The 21593-nt window shown below is 41.3% G+C and overlaps 1 protein-coding gene across 4 annotated transcripts in view; it reads left to right on the forward strand.

The window, feature by feature from the left end:
- The first annotated feature begins 1065 nt into the window (after positions 1-1065).
- LOC116839210 (putative ferric-chelate reductase 1) overlaps positions 1066-21593 on the forward strand; it is a 44840-nt gene continuing 24312 nt past the window's right edge. For 3 of the 4 annotated variants that reach the window (XM_032804972.2, XM_032804974.2, XM_032804975.2), the window contains exons 1-6: positions 1066-1384; positions 8150-8348; positions 9278-9414; positions 11153-11244; positions 11698-11782; positions 19199-19384. In XM_032804972.2, the coding sequence (XP_032660863.1) occupies positions 8150-8348; positions 9278-9414; positions 11153-11244; positions 11698-11782; positions 19199-19384 (699 nt within the window). In that variant the 5' untranslated portion in view covers positions 1066-1384. Of the gene's footprint in view, positions 1403-8149; positions 8349-9277; positions 9415-11152; positions 11245-11697; positions 11783-19198; positions 19385-21593 lie in introns of all 4 variants that reach the window. The other variant, XM_032804973.2, reaches the window with a different exon arrangement.

A 21593-nucleotide genomic window follows, 5' to 3' on the forward strand; every position in this document is an offset into this window, starting at 1 on the left:
CGTGGGGCTGCTCCATTCCCTAGGTACCCTCACCTCCTGAGCCATCTCTGGCCCGGTTCACTGAAGCCCCTGCAGTCGGGTTCCCTGAGCTCTGGTGCACAATGCATCCTTAGGGCATAACCCTTTCCTGGCCATGCTATAGCTGAGGGACAGGAGATGACCAGCAGTAGCCTGGAAGTGTTAGCTGTCATTCCACACTGTGTGGGTGGGCGGGGAGGGGGGAGAGGAGATGAGCTCTGCAAAGATACAGGCCAGATCATAGGGTGACCAGATCACACAGGTGAAATATGAGGAAGTAGGGGGAGCAAAAAAAAAGACAAAAAACTGAGTTCCCTGCCCCACCCCACCCCCACCACACACACACGCCAGCTTGCCTCTGCTCCGTCTCCACCTCCCCGCTCCCTCCAGCAAAAAAAACAAAACCAAAAAACAGCCGCTGGTGCAACACGCACTGCCCCCCCCCCCCGATTTGCCTCCACTCCATCTCCACCTCCCCGCAGCCCTTGCGCCACCATACAGCTGATTAACACAAACCTGGGAGGGAGGGGGGAGGAGGAGGAATGCGGTGTGCTTGGGAAAGAGGCGGGGCCAGGGCAGCGATTTGAGGAGGGATCCAATGGGGGCAGTGTATTCTAATGAACAATGCCATATTATGCAGTATTCATTTTTGAAAGTTTATAATAAGTGATGCTCTGGGGAGAGGGCTGGAAGAGGGGGGGCGCAAGGTGGAAGTTTCGTCTAGGGTACCAGCCCTGGTCACCCCTCCCTGTGTGAACCCTAAAACCTTAAAGATAAAAAGATAAGGTAAATAAAAAGAATCCAACTACTCAGTGTGACACTCTGTACTTTAGGGGAATACCCTTCACCTCCATGTTCATTCTTATAATATGATTGTGTGGTATCCAATGCAAAGTTTGTCATGTCGGGTGTCTTTGGAAGGCTCATGATGCACTGTTATAGTAATGCTATAGGTGGTAATTTATGTAAATTATGAGGCTGAAAATGTGTCCTCATGGCTTAAAACAAGCCCAGGCGAAACTCTGCAGGAGCAGAGAGGCAGTTCACACCTCATCAGGGCATGTATGGGACAAACCCAGCCCAGCCTCACAGGAACAAAGGACATTGGCCTAGACAGCAATAAATGATCTGTTGGACTCTTGAGTGAGTCACTCCCCTTCCGTTGGTCAGTTTGGGACTACAATGAGGTAATGCTCACCTGACTCTGAAGGGGTGGGGGCAAAGCCAAGAGGGAAGACAGAACATGATAAAAGGGAGAGACGTTTACCATGCTCTTTCTCTCTTCCGTCTACAGATATCACCACCAAGCGACTGAAGCGCTGATCAAAGGGGAGACCCTGACTGAAGGGCAGCCAGCCAGCCTGTGGTGAGATGCATCTAAGTTGTAAGGGCACTGAAAGTGTTAAGAATGTGTTTTGCTTTTATTTCATTTGACCACATGTGACTGGTTGTGCTTTGACCTATAATCACTTAAATTTTATCTTTTGTAGTTAATAAATTTATTTGTTTTGTACTTGCAGCAGTGCATTGGTTTGAAGTGTGTCAGAGACTCCCCTTGAGATAACAAGCTTGGAACATATCAATTTCTTTGTTAAATTGACAAACTCATATAAGCTTGCAGCGTCCAGTGGGCATAACTGGACGCTGCAAGACAGAGGTTCCTAGGGTGTCTGGTACTGGAGATATTGGCTAGTGCCATTTGGTTGCTCCAAGCAGCAGCTGTCCAAAAGTGCTCACTCATGTAGCTGGGAGCAGCTTACATGCTAGAGGCTGTGCATGAACATCCTAGGAGTGGGGGCTCTCACAGCAGAGCAGGGTAAGGCAGATCACCGGTCCAGATAACACCAGGGGAACATCACACTGTGTATTTCTTTTTAACGGGCTCAGTCAACTTGATATTAATTTGAACATTTGTACTGCGTAGTTCTGATTGATTGCTGTTGAACTTGCTTGAATATGAGTAATTTTACCTGGTGTGTGGTATTCAGGATAGAGAAATATGGTCATCCTATTTATGAATATGCTGAACAGCACTGGTGCCAGTATAGACTCTTGAGGAACACCACTATTTACCTCTCTCCATTCTCAGCATGTATTCCTACCCTTTGTTTCCTATCTTTTAACTGGAGTGCCTGGCAATGCTTTCAGGATCATCTAATGATCCTTAATTTAATTTAATGGCAAGCTTTTTTTTTTATCTTAATCACTCTGCCTCTGTTTATAAACAAAAAGACCGAGGAGTACTTGTGGCACCTTAGAAACTGTGGCAGGGTAGGGGTAAAAGCCCCCTTTAAAGCCCTGCCAAAATGCTGGCTGCAGTCTGCGCTCTGGCCAGGAGGCCAGGTGTAGAGATGCAGGTACTCAGCAGGGAGCCCAGCTGCAAGCCCTAAGGAGGGCTGGCTCAGAGGAACATACTGAGCTAAGTGGTGACAGCTGGGCTGGAGTAGGAGCAGGCTAGCCTGGGAGGAGACAGGAGGGCAGTATCTCTGTCTCCTTACCAACAAGGAAGCCTCAAGGGCTAGGATACCCTGGGGAGGGTCTGCGGGACATTAAATGTTGGGGGATCTGTAAATAAAGACACTTAAGTGATCCAACAAAAGAAGGAGTGAACACTCTTTATTATACCAGCCGAAACACAGGGTGCAGACCCAAAAGTGGGAGGGCCTACATGGGACCCTGTGACAGATGCTACGTCTACACTACAGGATAAATTCGAATTAGCTTAAACCGATCTTATAAAACAGATATTATAAAGTCGATTGTGTGCGTCCACACTAGGTACATTAATTCGGTGGTGTGCGTCCATGGTCCGAGGCTAGCATCGATTTCTGGAGCAGTGCACTGTGGGTAGCTACTGTAAAATAATGAGGTCAATAATGTCAATTTCCGTCCACACTAACACTATTCCGATATAGTAATATCGATTTTAGCATTACTCCTCTCATTTTGTAGGAGTACAGAAATCGATTTAAAGAGCCCTTTAAATCAATATCAAGAGCAGTGTAGTGTGGACAGGTGCAGCGTTAAATCGATTTAACGCTGTTAAAATTGGTTTAACAGCGTAGTGTAGACCAGGCCAGAGACTAACACATTTATTTGAGCATAAGCTTAAACCCATTTCATCTGATGAAGTGGGTTTTAGCCCACAAAAGCTTATGCTCAAATAAATTTGTTAGTGGATTTTAGCTGAGGAGAACTTATGCTCAGATAAATTTGTTAGTCTCTAAGGTGTCACAAGTACTCCTGTTCTTTTTGCTGATACAGACTAACACAGCTACTAATGTGAAACCTGTTCATAAACAAACTCCCTGTCCCAAAGGCTGAAGCTGGGAGCAGCACAGAGCTCATCATATATCACACTCAAGCTGTGTTGTAGGCCAGGTCTACACGACGTGCGAAAATCGATTTTAGATACGCAATTTCAGCTACGAGAATAGCGTAGCTGAAATCGATTATCTAAAATCGATTTTCTCACCCGTCTTCACTTCGCGGGATCTATGTGCGTGGCTCGCCATGTCGATTCCTGAACTCCGTTGGTTTTGGTGGAGTTCCGGAATCGATGTAAGCGCGCTCAGGGATCGATATATCACGTCTAGATGAGACGCGATATATCGATCCCCGAGCAATCGATTGTAACGTGCCAATATGGCGCGTCGTATAGACGTGGCCCTAGTTAAGAGCTCTGGCTGGGGCTAGGGTGTGTGCTGTGAGCAGACTTCAGGTACAAAACTCTGGGAGGGGCTAAAGGCCCCTTTTCCCCCTAAAGGGGGCCTCTGGCTTGTTGGTTGGAAAAAGAAGTGAAATGAGATCAATGAGACTCAAGAGGGGGAAAGAAGAGAAGAAAATCAGGCAAATAGAGAGATACTGAATGGGGCAAACGTTTTCTGAAGACAATGATGGTAGGGAAAGAAACAATTTTTAAAAATAGATAAACTAGAAAGCAGAAATATAGACACTGATGTAGGAAAAGCTACCAAAGATATACAAACAAGGGAAAGGAAAAGTGCAGGGGAAAAGGAAACAGACCAAAAGCACAAGGAAATATATGGGGTTGGCAGAATTGAATTTTTTATATTATCAGTCAAAATTATAAATAATGTTTACTTTTGAGAAATTTTTAATTTTTATTGATTTAAAATTTTCAAGTTGTGCAAAATTGTGGGGATCACACAATAGTTAACAGTAGACATTGAGATTCAAAAAGAGAAACTTTTCTAGTTATAAAGCTAACTTGTCAACATCCCATATCAAGATATACAACGTAAATATCCTTAAATCAAACTCTAGTAAGTTCTCAAGCAGCATTACTTTATCTATATGTACATTTTGATTATTACTGATAGAAATGTTTTTTCATCACTGTGTGTATGTACGGTGAAATTGATGTTTCCTGACATTTACTAATAAAATTCTAATCCTTCCAAGTCTAGACATATAGCAAGTTAAATATTCATATTATTGCTAAGAATATACATACTACAAAAGTGTTTTATGAAAACACAGATCGGTAATCAGTTTGAAGTATATTTATGCATGCACACCTATAAGGCTTAATTATTGGCTTATGTTCAGCTTGTTGGCATTTCTCTCTCTGTCTGTAATTGCAATAACTTCTGAACACTGCATCTGATCAACTGCAAAATTTCAGGGAATGTTCTGTGCATCAGTGTGTACAATTCTGTTGACTTTGAAGAAAACCAGAAAACTGAAAGAGGCAAAACGGGGAGGGCTGGCATATGAAGCTTCTGCCATCTGTTTAGCACAGCCATAGCTTCAGGCACTCCTGAAATTGTCTACAGATAAACAACTGCTTGAATGCACTTATTGACACCTTCCAGCATAACAATATCTCTGTTCATCATCCAATAGAGTTTAGCATGTCAACACCTTGAATGACTTATCTCCCAGACAAATATTTATGGTAAGAGGAAATGGGGACCTTCATAGACAGGAGAGGTAACGGGGGGCAACACAGAGCCCCTGGCATGGGGGGAGAAGGTGGGAAGGAACATAAAATTCCTTCTTTTGGATTCGGGAAAGGGAAATGGAGGGCACCAAAGGAATTGTGGGTGTGCACACTGAGCCACTAGCATACAGGCAAAAATGGGGGACCCTGGTAGGGGATGAGGGAAGAATGGGAAATGAAATAAAGCATCTGATATGGGGGAGCTGCAGGGAGTCCCTGAAATAGAGGGGGATGGGAGACATGTGGATGCAGCTTGCGGGGTGTGCAAGGAGCCCCTGGTTTGTGCAATAAGCTCAGCCTGCAGAAGTGACACGTTGAGATCCTCTAGTTTATTGTGTTATTTCAGTAATTATTTTGAGACATAGCAATGTAAATGTAGGTCATGGGATGAAGGTCATTGTTGAAGTTGACTCTTTGTCCCCTCCACCCTATAATTGACCTGAGTTTGTGATGACTGCTTTAGTCTCAAGGAGTGAAGCCATGTCTAAGTTGTGTATGATGTGTGTGCGATGGGCTGTATTTGTGTCCTATCTAGCAGTTTAGGATTATAGTGGAGTATATTACAAATGTATATCTTACAAACTTTGTTGCAAGATTAGCTAGGCTGAACTGAGAAATCATGAAATCAAAAAGGAACTTGTGGAGTATTGTCATTAAGACTGTTTTAATCCAGAAAAATTCACATTTTCTAATGAAAAGCAGTTCTAAAGAGCATGTAAGTTGACATTCTAGTTTGGAGAAGCTTTACTGAGAAATTGGCACCTGAGAGAGAGTTATAATTTGCAGGTTGAATCTAGAATGGAGGTGAAATTGAGCAGGACTCTGGTATTTGGGAACCTGGGAGGAATGTCAGAATATGTTCTTCTAATCTTTTTGTGAAGAGGAAGTATAAGGAAATCTAGAGCTAGTGAAATACATTTGAGAATGGAGATATTAGGCTGTCAGGAGAGACAGTGGGAAGAAAAGCAAGGGAGACAAAATTTGACAAACTGTTCTTATACCGGTGCCATCATAAGGTAAATAGCCCATTTAAATTGTAGTGGACAGTATCCTAGAGAAATGGAGCCTTACAGAAAAGAACATTTAATAAATCATTTATATTTTTAAATTAAGTACAAACACTGTTTTACATTCTCTAATAATTTCAGACACTGGGACAATACTTGGATTGGGAATTTCAGGACTGCGGTAACAATATGCAGATCTGTGAAGGGAAGGTGGAAGAGTAATCCTATATTACTCTTCAGCAACTGGTCATGCTATCTGTTGTTTTAGTGTACAACAACATGCTCGATAGGCATATTGCACCTTTGTTTTAAAATTTCTGCTTCCTTGAACCATGAATAAAATACTGCAGCCAGTGTTTGTTTTGCAGAGAATGCATGCACATACAATTTAAACTACTTAGCACTGTGAGAAGATTTTATTTTTTAATTCAATTTTCTCTTTTCTCTTCCCAAAATCGAAAAGGGAAGGAAGCAGTCTTTTTTAAAAAAAATGAGGAGTCCGTGTGGCACCTTAGAGACTAACAAATTTATTTGGGCATAAGCTTTCATGGGCTAAAACCCACTTCATCAGATGTATGAAGTAAAAAATAAAGGAGCAGTTATAAATACATGAAAGGGTGGGGATGCTTTACCAAGTGTTAGGTCAGTCTAATGAGATAAATCAATTAACAGCAGGATACCAAGAGAGGAAAAACAACTTTTGAAGTGGTAAGAGAATGGCTCATTACAGACAGTTGACAAGAAGGTGCGAGTAACAGTTAGGGTGACCAGACTCCCGATATTTAGGTGTTTTGTTCCACGTCCCAACCAATCTTTGGTCGGGATGCAATTTGTCCCGATTTTTCGCTCTGCCGCAGCACTCGGCCTATTTTTTTTTCCCTCCGTCAAAGGACACCGCCCCCCCCATTTCCCGAGATTTTCTCCCTTTCATCTGGTCATCCTAGTAACAGTAGAGAGAAATTAGTATTGGGGAAATTAAATTTAGGTTTTGTAATGACCAACCACTCCCAGTCTTTATTCCAGTTCTGCAGCTTCACGTTGGAGTCTGTTTTTGAAGTTTTTTTGTTGAAGAATTACCACTTTGAGGTCTGTTATTGAGTGACCTGAGAATTTGAAGTGTTCTCCTGCTGGTTTTTGAATGTTATGATTCCTGATGTCAGATTTGTGTCCGTTTATTCTTTTGCATAGAGACTGTCTGGTTTGGCCAAAGTACATGGCAGAGGAGCATTGCTGGCACATGATGGCATATGTCACATTGGTAGATGTGCAGGTGAACGAGCCCCAGATGGTGTGAAATTAATGGCACCCCCATCCTTCCATGTATTTATACCTGCTCCTATACTTTTTTACATCATACATCTGATGAAGTGGGTTCTAGCCCACAAAAGCTTTATGCCCAAATAAATCTGTTAATCTCTGAGGTGCTACAAGGATGCCTCATTCTTTTTCTGATACAGATGAACACGGTTACCACTGAAACCAGTCTTTTCAAAGACACTGTGATCTGCATTGGAATTAAGCTGCTAACAAAACATCCAGTAATGTATCTGCTCCCCTGGTGGGGCTGATTTAACTACAAGTGTGTTCTTTTCTCTTTAAAACCGCTTCACTTAGGACTGCTTACAGAATATTGGTTGATTGTTTGTTTTTTTCTGTAAAATGTTTCTGACCAAACTGATGGACCAATTATAGTATTCAGTGGTTGTTTGAGAATGTGGATATAGACTGAAGGGTGTTATCAAGCCTACTTTGGAAATGAAATATCTAGTTGGTGTAAAGGTCTTGCTTCAACAAGTTTATATTTGTATTATTATTGTAATTGTATTCCTTTCTAGAATAATGATTTTTAATCGTTTAAAAATATTGTCCTATATAAATCACATCTTGTGAGATGGAAGTATTTCCAGGTTTGTCCTATTTAAGTATGATCAGAAGTCTGAAGCCACCTAGGACTGAACAATTGATGAAATGTTATTAAGTTGGGTTTTTTGCTTAATATGAAACTCTTAATGACTTCCATTAAAAGCAAGTGAACCAGACCCTACATGTCATGCACATGCAAAATTCCTATGGATTGCAATGCGACTATTGGTGTGCAAATAGATTTTCAGCAAGTACCTGTGGGGTTTTTTTTTAATTGTTTACTTCTTCCCTACAGATGGAAGACTGGGTTTACTGTCTCTCTTTTTTTTGTGCGGTGTTTTCTGCAAGAGTCCTTGGTTTTCCAGATGGAAAAATCAGTGCAGCTTGTGATTCTATGTTACCTAATCATGGTAACTTTGTTTCACAAACTACCTCAGCACCTTACAGGATCTCCATATCCAGTACTTCATTTGACCCAGGAAACAAGATCACAGGTAAATTAGAACTTTGAATAATTTGGAGTGTCTGAATGGGATTTAAATGAACGTATTTTTTTTAAAGAAATATCAGAGGCTCGTTATTTCAGCTCACTGACTGTGGCCATTTCAGTGATATTACATTGTGCTGTACAGAACCAGAATACCACTGTAGTTTTTACAACGTCTCGTGCTCTCCCCCAGTAGTCTAGCCTTCAGAATTCCAACAGCATAAGACAAGACTGAGTCCTGTTCACAGGGGAACAACCTCCTGCAAGCTTCTAGTTAATCTCTGTTTGATTTAGCCATGTGTCCTATCTTATTGCTTTTGGTTTTAGATAGGTTTAAAATGTGCCTTTCGTGGTCTTTAGGTGTAAAAGCACATAGCTCCCTCTTGGCTCTTATATATAGTTATTTGTATTTGTGGATCACAAAATTACAAACATTCTGTTTGCAGGAAATCTGGTATTGTATGTAACTAATAATACAGAATTAAGGAGTCCAATCCTCAGTCTTCAATTCTTATTTCCGTCATTATCAAGGTTCATATGTTCAGAATGCAATACACATTTTCACAAACAATACACAATTCAGCTAGAATCAAACCATCTGTCTGTCTGGTAAGAGGTGTGGAAGAAAGCCATACTATTTCTTAGAAAGGTGATACAAAGCTGAACGATGCTATAAGTGGTTATTACTGTCACTCTCTTATGTTGTATGCATTGTTGTTGTAGCCATGTCAGCCCCACGATATTAGAAAGGCGAGGTTGGTGAGGTAATATCTTTGGATCAATTTCTGTTGGTGAGAGAGACATGCTTTTGAGTTTACACAGAGTTCTTCTTCAGGTCATCATCATTATTAGACAATGACATGAAAGAGAGTGAGTGACAAGTAGCTAATATTTAAATTGACTGTTTTAAGTAACTTCCATATCTTCTTTCCTCAGTGACTCTACAAGGAATTGACGGTTCTACTTTTAAAAGATTTTTACTGCAGGCCCGAGCAGTTAGTGGAGATGGTATTGTTGGTACTTTTCAAATCATAGATCCAAACACGCAAGGTCTTTTGTGTAACCAAGTTCAGGTATGTGATCACATTTTAAACTAGTTTGTTGAACTCATAAGTTATTTGCCTTGCATTGTGTAAAAGGCATGATAAATATTTTCTTTTTGGATTAGAGGTGACACTAAATGTGATCTGGAGGCAGCTTCATGTTTTCTAAAAAGTGTTTAGAATTGTGCTAAAATCACTCTAAAAATAAAAGATGTAAGCTAGTTTTTCTGTGAGGCAGACTGTCTGTGAAAGTAATAACAAATAGGGCAGGTTGGCAAAGGTAACAGTTTTTGTGGGAAATACTTTTTAAGCGTTTTCAAAATATTTCAAAATTTTAAAACAGAAATCAGTTTTTGAAAAGCAGAAAAGTTTCTGGGTTTGAGTGCCCCCCACTCCTCTTTTTGGTTCCCCCTCCCCCTTTGTTGTTCCCCTATAAGAGGAAAAAAGGGGACAGGGGAGAAAACAAACTAACAAAAAAACTGATGGAGGGAGGGTTAAAAATGAAACCAAAGTAAAAAATTATTTGATTTTAAACAAAACTATTTTTTTTATTTAATCAAAAAATTCTTTTGGTATTTGCCTTTGAAAAGCCTTTTGTCATTGTTGAAAAAACTTGACCCATGGAGTTTTTCAGGAATAATTACTCCATATATAGACATGCCCTGAGAACTGCATCTTTGGGATCCAGATTTGTGCCTCAGTGATTTCCGCTTCAAATGTGCCTAGTTTGTTCTAACAGCCAACTTTGCAAATCATCTGGGCCCAGAGAACCAAGTGGAGTATTTTTTTGGCATGTTTCAGAGTGAGCGTAAACAATTGCATATTAAAATCATGCATGTTATTTCCTATTTCTTTGAAAAAACACAATTACTAGGTAGGTAGCTAGTCTTGTTTTCTAGGACTATGACGGCCATTCAGATTCAAAGTGCTTCTTTGAACTTAGCTACCAGGTAAAGGCAATTGAAAGAGTTTAAGGATTATCTTCAAGGAGAAGGCAGTTTGGGTTAGATGGTTTTGCTGTCAAGGGAGGAGATACAGGTCTGTCGCATCTTAGGTGCATTTAACATGCGTCATTTCAGCTTTACGCGGTTGGCAAAAACAAAAACAAAAAAGAAAAAAAATAACAATTTTAATACTGTACCTGTAGTGCGGGCAATTCCGCCTGCCATTCAACTCAAAGTAATTTTGACTATATGCAGTTTTTGCTTTACGCACTAACCGCAGAATGGAACCCCCACGTAAGATGAGACTCGCATGTAAATGTTTGGGAGCCACTGTAGGATTCTTGCCCCTCTAGCCACTGGACAGGGGACTTTGTATTTTTATTTCCAGCACAATAGTTGCTGGTCACTCAGAAATATAATGGTGTCAGAGGAAACTGCCTGCACTTTCATTTCCAGGGTAATTGAAATTATCTTTGCTGCTGGTGATGACTGGGAAGATAGGGTGACCAGATGACCTGATTTTATAGGGACAGTCCCAATTTTGGGGTATTTTTCTTATATAGGCTCCTATTTCCTCCTCTCCTCCCCCCAACCCCCACCCATCGACTTGCTGTCTGGTCACCCTATGGGAAGAATGCTGTATTGTTCAAAGGGAATAGTTGGCTCAGAATGAAAGGATGAGTGGAAGCTCTAAAAGTCAGCCAGCTTGAACCAGTTAATATCCTGGATCACTGCTTCAATGAGAGGAAGGCCTCATGATATTTCAGGGGGAAAAGTGCATTACTTTCTTTCATTTGAGCATTTGCCTGGGTTTTTAATTGCAGAATTCTTCAGCGAGTCACACAAATCGCAACAGCAAGCAAAATGTAACAGCAATTTGGGTAGCACCATCAGGCACAGGAAATGTACAATTCAGGTACATTTTTGATTCCTAATATACTAACATTTCATAAAGAAATTAATTTGCAGAAGGAATAAAATCTGTTACATTTTGCAAAGGACTTACCCTTAGCAATATTGTACTGACAGTGATTTGAGATTTGCCCATCATTTTTAGTACCTCCTGGCCTTTATGTTTCATTTCTAATACTTTTAAGATATGCTGTCAAGATGAGGTTTCATTTTTAGTTTTGCCTTATCATAAGTAGTTACTGAACAATGTTTTCCCGAACAATGGACACCCTTAAAATTAAATCCCACTTTGATCTCTGAAGGTAAATGCCTCTATCTATTTGAAAAAGTCAGTATTGATTACTGCCAGCAAGATGTCTACCATATATCTAGAAACATTCCCGGTGCCTTATCAGAACATTTCCCCAAATAATGCTTCAAAATGATGTTTGTGGTATTCATTTTGTTTTGTTTCCAGAGCAACTGTTGTTCAGAATGTGAGTGTATTCTGGGCTGATGTCAGAAGTCAAACTCTTGTGTCTTCCAGCTCCTCTGTTGACTCAGTGAGTTGTTTCATTTTGACATGATTGTGAATATATTGTTTCACAAATATACGTAACAGTGAATCATATGAATGAATTTGGGACAATTTTTCCAGGAAACTTTTGGTGAGAGGTTTTATTAGAGCTAAATTCCTTCCATGATTATTATGTTTTCTAATCAAATACTGTAAATTAAATTTAAATTTGGATGTTTAATTTGCTTTTAGTCCATTTTAAATACCTTTATGATAGTGATGGTAGTTTTACTTGATTGTAAATATAACTATTATAGCAGTTGCCTCTTGGGCAAAATCTGCAATTGTCCGTCTTAATTTAAGAGAGGCTGAGAAGGGGAATAGCAAAGATGTTATAGGCCAGGATTGAGGTGATTTGATAGAGCTACATGGGGAAAGATTGTATAGCCTCTGTCTGAACCAGACCTATCTCAAACCAATTAAATTAGCTTTTCATGTACAGAAACCCTCCTGTCTACACTCATGGCATTCCCTCAGATTTCTGTTGCTGTCACAGTCCACCTGCCTAGGAGTGGCACTGATGGTGTTTCCAGGGAAAGTACCTTGGAGGGTCTATTCTTTAAACTGCTGCCTTAATACTCGGAGCTGATGTGCGGAACCTCCAGTCCATTTCTACCAATGCCATCCATTCAATACAGAACTAGATTAGTGGGCCCTGCTAAAGGCTCTTCTGTCTCTGCTCTATATCTAATCCTTGGAAGGCAATTAAACATACAGGACCTAGTGTGACCATATAGTCACACCATCTGAATTGTAAAGCTACAAGTTATCTGTCTCCATTGGTTTTTTTTAGTGCAGCATGTCCTGAGTAATTCTGAACGTAGGGGGTTGCATCTCACCATTGATATGTGGACCGGTGTTCAGGCAACTGATTATGTTAGCAAAAGCAGCAGCAGCACAGGCAACAGGTATGCCTTCAGTCAGCAGCATACCTCACTGTAAGGGGGCGATTTTGAACAGCCACACGCTTGCAGGGACATGGAGAACCTGTGTGCTCTCTCAGAGGAGTGGCTTAGGCCCCTGGATCTCTCTGCTGAAGGTGTGACAGCAAACAGTGTATTAAATATCACAAAGGCAGTGCATAATTGTGGTTTCCAGCATGTTCCTTGCCTTGCTCTCTGCCTCAGTCTGATTTGTAAGGGAATTTCTGAAAGGGGATGCCCAGTCCAGGCATTGCTGTCAACAACCAGGAAGATCTGCAGCCACATCCACCGATTCTGGGAAGTGTGACACAACCTTACACAGCCACAGGCTCACTCTTTCTGCCAGGCCACCAGATGAAGCAGGAGATGGTGACCAGATGGAACTCTGTCTTTTACATGTTGGAATGTCTGTATGGGCTGAGAGAAAAGCCATGCTAAAAGTGGGGAGTCATCACAATCTGGGAGCAGCAGTTTTGGTAAGACAGTGCTTCAAGTGGCCTGGCTCAATTTGTATTTACCTATTTATTTTTGGCCGAGGGACTGACCCCTTGTGGCCTCCCCCAACTTTTAAGCACTGAGAAGCTGTGCAAGTGTTGTACATCCATGGGACCACACAAGCATAGACAGACACCAGCCTCCACTTGTCACCCTTCCGCTGACTGCTGTAGAAGCTAATCAGCATCCAATGGCATTTTCGTGAGGCTATAAAGCTGGTCAGAAAGAATGATGTGGGAATCAGCCAAGAAATTCCATTGCTGTGCCTGCCGGAGAGAGAACTGACACATGGAGACCCTCTTCCATCAACAGAGCGAAAGCACTGGGGAGTCGTGCTGTCTGCTCTTCTAGGTAATTGCCTTCTCCAAGCCATCAAGGAGAAGAAGCACTATTTGATGGCAACATGTCTCAACCCCTGATCTGAAAGCACCATGGCTTCCTTCATCTCAGATAACAGGGATGCTGAGGCAACCATAACCTACTTTAAAAATCAGCTGGGAAGCATGGTGGCTGAAGTCATTGCTTGTGGCTCTCCAAAACATAGGCCACAGCATCATCCCCACCAGAATGCTCAGACACGCTTCACTGCTGGCAGTTGAAGAGGGATGTGCAACCAGCATTGCATCAGCTGTCTGTTGCCCACCTCTCCTATCCACCAATATGCCAGCATTTAGAGCACCTCTTTAGTGCACTGGGCAGTATAGTCTCTGACAAGTACACGACTCTCCACAGGCAATGAGGAGAGACTATCATTCATCTAAGTGAATAGAAATTGACTTCCCCAGAAGCACATCCAAGTGAATAGAAACTGGCTTCCCCAGAAGCACATCCTGATGGGAAGACCCTGGGGCCACAACAGGAGAGGAGGGGACACTGCTGAGAACCCAACCTAGACCCTTCCTTTGTGAAATGCTGCAAGTGGAGGGACTTACCTCAGTGTCTATGTTGGGACTCACAAATGGGCACTTGATAACAACACAGTCAGACACCAGTCTTGGTACCATCATGTGGAATGTCATTTATTTTACACACTGCACCCTCACAGAGAAAGAGAGAGGGAACAGCCTGCCAGCTGTATGTGTACAGGAATGAGAGACAGTTTGTATCGAGAGTCTCGGGGGAAGTGTGCTTGTAGAGCACCTGCTGTCAGTGGTGCTGGAACAGTTTTTGGAGTAGGGATGCTGAGCTGCACCCCCCTTACACCTGTCTGCACTCCTCACCGCCCCCTAGAGCTGGGGCCAGGAGCGGAGACGTGGATAGGGATAAGGTGGCGAGGCTGGAGCCACAGCTGGTGGGGGGGTGTGGAGCCCCAGGCATGGGGCCGGCAGCTGGGACCCTGGAGCCAGCAGCGGAGCCCCTGGGTGTATGACCAGCATCTGAGCGGGACTCCAGGGCCTGCAGCCAAGCGGGATCCAAGGCCAGCTGCAGAGCCCCGGACAGCAGCAGGGCCAGCGACTGGAACCCTGGGTGGCAGGGGTGCACAGCCAGTGTCAGGGGTTCAGGGCCAGTAGCCAGGACACTGGGCGCAAAACCTAGGGATACTGCAGCACTCCTACTTCTCGCACCTATGTCTGCTGTACCTCTCTGATCGTCTCTTCCTTTGTTATATCGTTTATGGGCAATTTAAAAAAGACCTTTTTGGGGGGTTGGGGTAGTGTGTGAGCAAACGCTCCTTTTCCTCCACTTCACAGTATTTAAAAAACAAAGTGAATGTGAAAACCACGCATGGGTGGGGTCCCGCTAGATTAGAGTTGTTAATTCGTCAGTGAGTGCATGTCATAGAACAAGTCAGCACATCTTTTTTTAATTTCTTTCTCATCTGGTCTGGCACTGATTTCAGGGTAGAAACCCCAGAGTAGGTGGGTGGAGTGTACTGGGAGGATTTGGGATCACCTGTACGATCCCATGATCAATAGTGGAATTTATGGTTGAAATTTCCCATTTGTTGTTTTAGCAATTAGTTTCCTAAACAAAACAAAAGTGTGTTTAAAATGACAGGCTGGCTCTAGAACAGTTTCATTAAGTTGTTTTGGGGGCATAATGAAGGAGTGATGAGCAGGGATTGGGAACACCTGCACCCATGTGCCAAAGGAGGAGAAAAAGACTCTAAGAAAAGTGTAACAGTTGATGGTGTGAGTAATATCACACACACAATGCAAGTGAATACTGTATGTAGTCAGGAGTCAGCAGCATCATCACACAGTGTTAGGGAGCAGAAAGGAGGCCCCTGCAGGACGCTAAATGAGCCATGTGGCGTCAATGTTGTTTATACATGGAAGCCACACAGAGCTGTAATGTGTGTGGCTAAGAGCCATCTTCATACTCTGGTAATGGAGGGAAATTATGTTGGAGATGGTGTTCTAGGCCCCATGTTGCCAACTCTCAAGATTTTTTCGTAAGTCTCATGATAATTATTTTCTTTAAAGCCCCAGCTCTGATGATTTCAGCCTTCATTCTTAAAGAAAAAGTAAGCTTCTAGCTCTTTTGGCTAGGGAGAAATGTGATCCCAGTGCACCCTAAAGACTCAAAAAGGGGAAGGAAAATAAAAAGAACTCCAAATCTATCATTTTATGTAATCATGTAATTTTAAAGCCAATCTCATGATTTTTGATGAGCCTGACTCATGATTTTTGAACATATGGGATTAGCAATACTGTAGGCCCTAAAGAACAACAGACAAATAGAACTAATGTGAATATTCACATTACCATTTAACAACTTTTTATGTTTATACTTTTTAAAATAAAAAATAAAAATTAAAGAAGGGAGGCGAGGAACCATCTCTCCTGGAACCATTAGCCTTCCTCCTTTAAAGAAGGGCTAGAACCATCCCCTCTACCAGGGCAGGAGGTAGATGGGTTCCAGAAGATGGAGCCTGGCTTAGCAGCTGGTCTGTAGGCTCTGCCTTCTATTTCAGGAAACCCTTCCATCCTGCAGGTGTTGGGCATAGAGGTGCTCTTGAGCCTCCATTGCTCTTTGGCAGGCTGTGACAGCCTGCTTCTGACACGTCTGCCCCTTGCCAAGACTGAAATCTATAGCATAAACTAAAAGGTGTATCAAAACCACTTCTCATGTGTTAAAACAAATAATTTTTAGACAAGAATTTGTGGGCTACGGATAGAATATAGGAACCTGTGAAGGAGCAATCATCTCCCATCAGACATGTCCCCAGGTAGCAGTTAGGGGAACATCCTGTAGATGCAGGACAGCTGCAAATATCCAATAAGCAGTTGCAGACCAACTGGCAGCATCTCTGAACAGGGTGTGGTGGGGTGGCTGGTGCCGTCGTTGCCTCTATAAAGTGCCACAGAGGCCCCATGATGAAGACATCAAGGCAAATGAAGACTGCCTGAAAACAAGTCTTGCTGGGGCAAGTGGAATTCGGTAGGCAGCTCACCTAGGAGCAGGGAAACTCCAGTTTCAAACCAAGGGTGTCAGGCTTGAACAGCCAACCTGGAAAGCTTGTCCAATAGATATGGTCATATCAACCCTGAATGAGGAAGTGGCAAGGAAGAAGAAGAGGATAAAAAAGAGGAAAATGTTCCAAACAGCTGCAGAGTTGCAGGCAATCCAAAAGCCAGCCTCGCCCCAGAGTTACAACAACAAAATATCTGAGATACACAGTTACTCCCTGTTCTAAGCATAGGAAGATACAGTTGTGTGACGGATTCAGTACAGAGACTCCCTTGGGACTGTCACCTGTCATGCTGAAGTTACCTCTGAGCCTGTTTCCCCTGCCAGCTTGGGACTCCGGAAACCTGCCTTGTTGAGCCAGACACACTAGCCTGCTGCAACACAGATCCAGGTCTAGTCCATGCACCCAAAACTGAAGACTTTAAATAAAAACTGCTCAGCAGGTCACCTATCTCTAGCACCCAGGCACGCAGTTCCCCATGGGATCTAACCCCAAATAAATCTGTTTTACTCTGTATAAAGTTATACAGAGTAAACTCATAAATTGTCCACCCTCTATAGCACTGATAGAGAGATATGCACAGCTGTTTGCTCCCCTAGGTATTTATCACTTACTCTGGGTTAATTAATAAACAAAAGTTATTTTATTAAGTATAAAAAGTAGAATTTAAATGGTTCAAGTAATAACAGACAGAACAAAGTAAGTCACAAGCAAAATAAAGCAAAAACACGCAAGTCTAAGACTAATACATTAAGAAACTGGTTACAGGTAAATCCCACCCTCAGACATGGTCCAATAAGCTTCTTTCACAGACTAGACCCCTTTCTTGTCTGGGCCCAATTCTTTCCCCAGTACAGGCCTTGTTAGTTACAGCTCAGGTGATCACTAGGGGGTTTCCTCATGACTGGCAGCCCCCCTTGTTCTGCTCTACCCCCTTTTATAGCTTTGGCCCTGTCAAGGTTCTTTCCCCACTCTGAACTTTAGGGTACAGATGTGGGGACCTGCATGGACACTTCTAAGCTTGTAATTAAGCTTAGATCTGGTAACACTGCCACCATCCAGAATTTCAGTGTCTGGAGCACTCTCTGTCCCCCCAAAACTTTCCCCTCCCTGGGTTGCCTTGAGGGACTTTACCAATTCTCTGGTAAACACTGATCCAAACCCCTTGGATCTTAAAACAAGGAGAAATTAACCATCCCCTCTCCTTTCCCCCCCACCAATCCCTGGTGAGTCCAGATCCAATCCCTTTGGATCAAAAAAAAAAAACAAGGAAAAAATCAGTCAGGTATTAAGAAAAAAAAGCTTTTAATTAAAGAAAAGAAAGGTGAAAGAAAACCCTCTGGGAGAGATTAGCATACCAGCTACTCTCACAGACAACAGATTCAAAACACGGAGGATGTTCCCCGGGCACAATTAGTTACACAAAGAAAAAATACCCAAACACCCAATTTTATAATTCGCGTTAACCAATGCCAAGACAAGTTACAAAAAAATAAACATAAACCTATTTATCCCTTTCTAAAACTTACTACTATGATCAGTAGGCTGTCCTTATCTCTTTTCACTCCGGCGGAAACTGGAAACTCAAACAAAGGAAAAACTTCCCTCCTTCCTTTTGAAACATCTTGTTTCCCCATTGGTTCCTCTAGTCAGATGTTAGCTAGGCTAGGTGAACTTTTTAACCCTTTACAGGTAAGAGGCATTAACCCTTAACCAGCTGTTTATGAGAGGCCCAAGGCAGGAACCCTTTGTTTCTCTGGATCCCTGCCACTCCTTCTAAATGGAAAAGGACCAGGTTTAAGATGGTTTCTGGTATCCTGTGACCTGGTCACATATCCTGTGAGATCTCATTCTTCCAGGGCTGGCCCCCACATACCCAGGGAGGTTTGCAAGTAAACAGAGCCATTTACAACCAGTTGTCTTAGTCAATGGGAGCTATCAAGCTTCCAAACCACCGTTAATGGCCCACACTTTACATGATTACAATAGAACTCAGAGTTATACTTCATATTTCTAGCTTCAGATACAAGAATGATACGTAATTACCAATAGGATGAACACACTTGGTAGATTATAAGCTTTGTAATCATACCTTACAAGATACCTTTTGCATAAAGCATATTCCAGTTACATTATATTCACACTCATAAATATATTTCCATAAAACATATGGAGCTTGTCCAGTAGATATGGTCACGCCAACCCTGAATAAGGAAGTGGCAAGGAAGAAGAAGAGGATAAAAAAGAGGAAAATGTTCTAAACAGCTGCAGACTTGCTGGCAATTCAGAAGCCAGCATCTCCCCAGAGTTACAATAACAAATTATTTGACCTACACAGTTACTCCCTATTCTAAGCATAGGGAGATATGTTAGTATTTAATGTTCTTTAAGGTGGCAACAGTTCTACATATAGATCCATGTATTTTCTTTCTCCTAACAGCTAAAGAGTTGAAAGTGAGGTTTTGTTTGGTAAATAGGAGACTGTTGCTTCATTTAGATAATATTGCCTAATTTATATTGGTAAATTAACTTACTATCTAATAGTTTTTCATGCTGTTGTAAATTACAGACCTCTGGACGTGAAGGCTGTGGCACACAGAAGTTTTGTTTCATCAGTCCCACTGGGTGTAATCTGGATGATCCAAATTGTTATTTCATGTCTTCTGAGTCACTAGGTGGTGACGCTTTTAAATTTGAAATGAGTGGCCTTTCTGATGGATATATAGCCATTGGCTTTTCTGATGATACACAAATGGTAAGATACTATCACTGAATACACTACTGGAACAAGAACAAAGTTCTGTTTTGCAGACTGCGGAAACTTGACAAGAAACTATTCAGTGATTACAGTGGAGAGAAAGGGGAGACCTGTAGGGCAGGAGAGTTCCACTATGTTTAGCAAAGCTAGTATGAGTGTTGATTATTCACAGATTTCAAGGCCAAAATGGACCTACCTGATCATCTCTTCTGACTTCCTGTATAACACAGGCCATAGAACTTCCTTAAATTAATTCCTAGAGCTTATCATTTAGAAAAACATTCCATCTTGATTTAAAAGATGTCAATGATGAAGGATCCGCCATGACACTTGGTAAATTGTTCCAGTGGTTAATTAACCTAAAATTTACACTTTATTTCCAGTCTTCAACTTCCAGCCATTGGATTGCGTCAGACTGATAAGACCTATAATTACTGGAGTATACTATTTATATTTTTTAAATATTAGCACAACATCAGCTTTTGTCCAGTCTTCTGGAACTTCCCAGTGATCCAAGACTTATTGAAAATCAACATTAAAATCAGCCATCTCTTTTAAAACTCTTGGGTTCGAGTTATCTGGGCATGCTGATTTTAAAATGTATAACTTTAGTAGCTGCTGTTAGCATCCTCAATGGAATGGAAATTGTGTTATTGTTATCATCATCATCATCTAATATAACTGCATCCTCTATTCTTTCCCCAAATACAGAACAGAAATACTTATTGAATACTTCTGTCTTTTCTGCATTATTAATAATAATTCTACCATTTCCATCTAGCAATGGGAAAATATCATTGTTAGGATTCTTTTTGTTCCTAATTCACTTACAGAACACCTTATTATCCTTAACTCTAATGGCTACATATTTCTTTGTGTCCCTTTGTTTCTCTTTTCAGTGTTGTGTAATTCCTTGCTTCTGATTTATATGCATTGCTATCAACTTCTCCTTTCTTCCATTTGTTTTAGATCTTATAGCTGCCTTCACTTCCCCTCTAACCCAGATAATTCCCAATTATCATTTACCTTTTTCTGATAACATTCTTCCTCCTAGCTGATTTGGCCCATATTTGCTTTCAACTTTGTGAAATTGGCATTTTTAAAGTACCAAGTGTATATATTATTGGTCTGTACTTTATTCTTTTTACACATTATTAATGTGATCAACTTATGATCATTTGTACCTATGATACCATTAATTTTTAAATCTGTGATCAATTCCTCTTTAGGTGTCATTATAAGGTCTAGTATAGAATTCCCCCATGTTGGATGCATCACTTTTTTTGAGTTAGGAAGTTGTCATCTATAATATTTCAAAATTCTAAGAAATCATGAAGCACCGTAGCACATTACCTGAATAACAAACACTGGTATAATATTACAGTTCTGTGCAACCCAGATTCAAATTCCAGTTAATTTGCATTGTTTATGAGATTTCATTTTTCTTGATATTTTTTCTATCACCCAATTCAGCACTTACACTCTGAAGTCAATTTGAATGGGGTATCAGTCTGAGTCAATACAGAATTTGGCCTTTAAACATAACTCATATTTTACCAATAGGGAACTGGATTACCATTGTGCTTGTCGTGTTTTGTGTAGCACTACATCCTTTAAGTGATACATCTCAGTAATCTTTTTTTTTCCTTTTTTTGTTAAAGTATAGTGTTATGGACATCTGCAACTCAAACAGCTGCAGGACAAGATTTCAAAAATAGAAGTCTAAAGCTACGCACCTAAATATGACTCCAATTTAGCAAAGCACTTAAGTTAACATGCTCAAGTGTTTTGCTGAATCATGTTCTGAGTAGACAAATTTTCAGAAGTTCTGAGCTGCCTCCCATTGAATTTATTGAGTGCTTAGCCATTTATACAAGTACCAACATATGGATTTAGTAACCTAACTTTAAGCTCTCATGGTGTTAAATCTGGCCTTGATCAATAAATTGCATTTTTAGCACAGATGTGTGAAAAGTGGTGGAAAAAAATATAAAAACATCTTTTAGGCATTTTTTCCCCAAAATGAAAAGCTGATGATGTAGTTCCTCCAGGTACACTGACTTACTTTAGTTACAGAGATCTTTTAAAGCATAGGTGCCTTAGATTGGAATGAAAGGTTATTTGTAAAAGGAGATTGTTGTTGCAGTGGCTTCTTTAGAGCTACAGCGGAAAAAAGGTTTGTGTGATGAGAGTGGCACATGCTATA

This window comes from Chelonoidis abingdonii, chromosome 7 (genome assembly GCF_003597395.2).
Source record: "Chelonoidis abingdonii isolate Lonesome George chromosome 7, CheloAbing_2.0, whole genome shotgun sequence".
NCBI classification, from domain to species: Eukaryota; Metazoa; Chordata; order Testudines; family Testudinidae; genus Chelonoidis; species Chelonoidis abingdonii.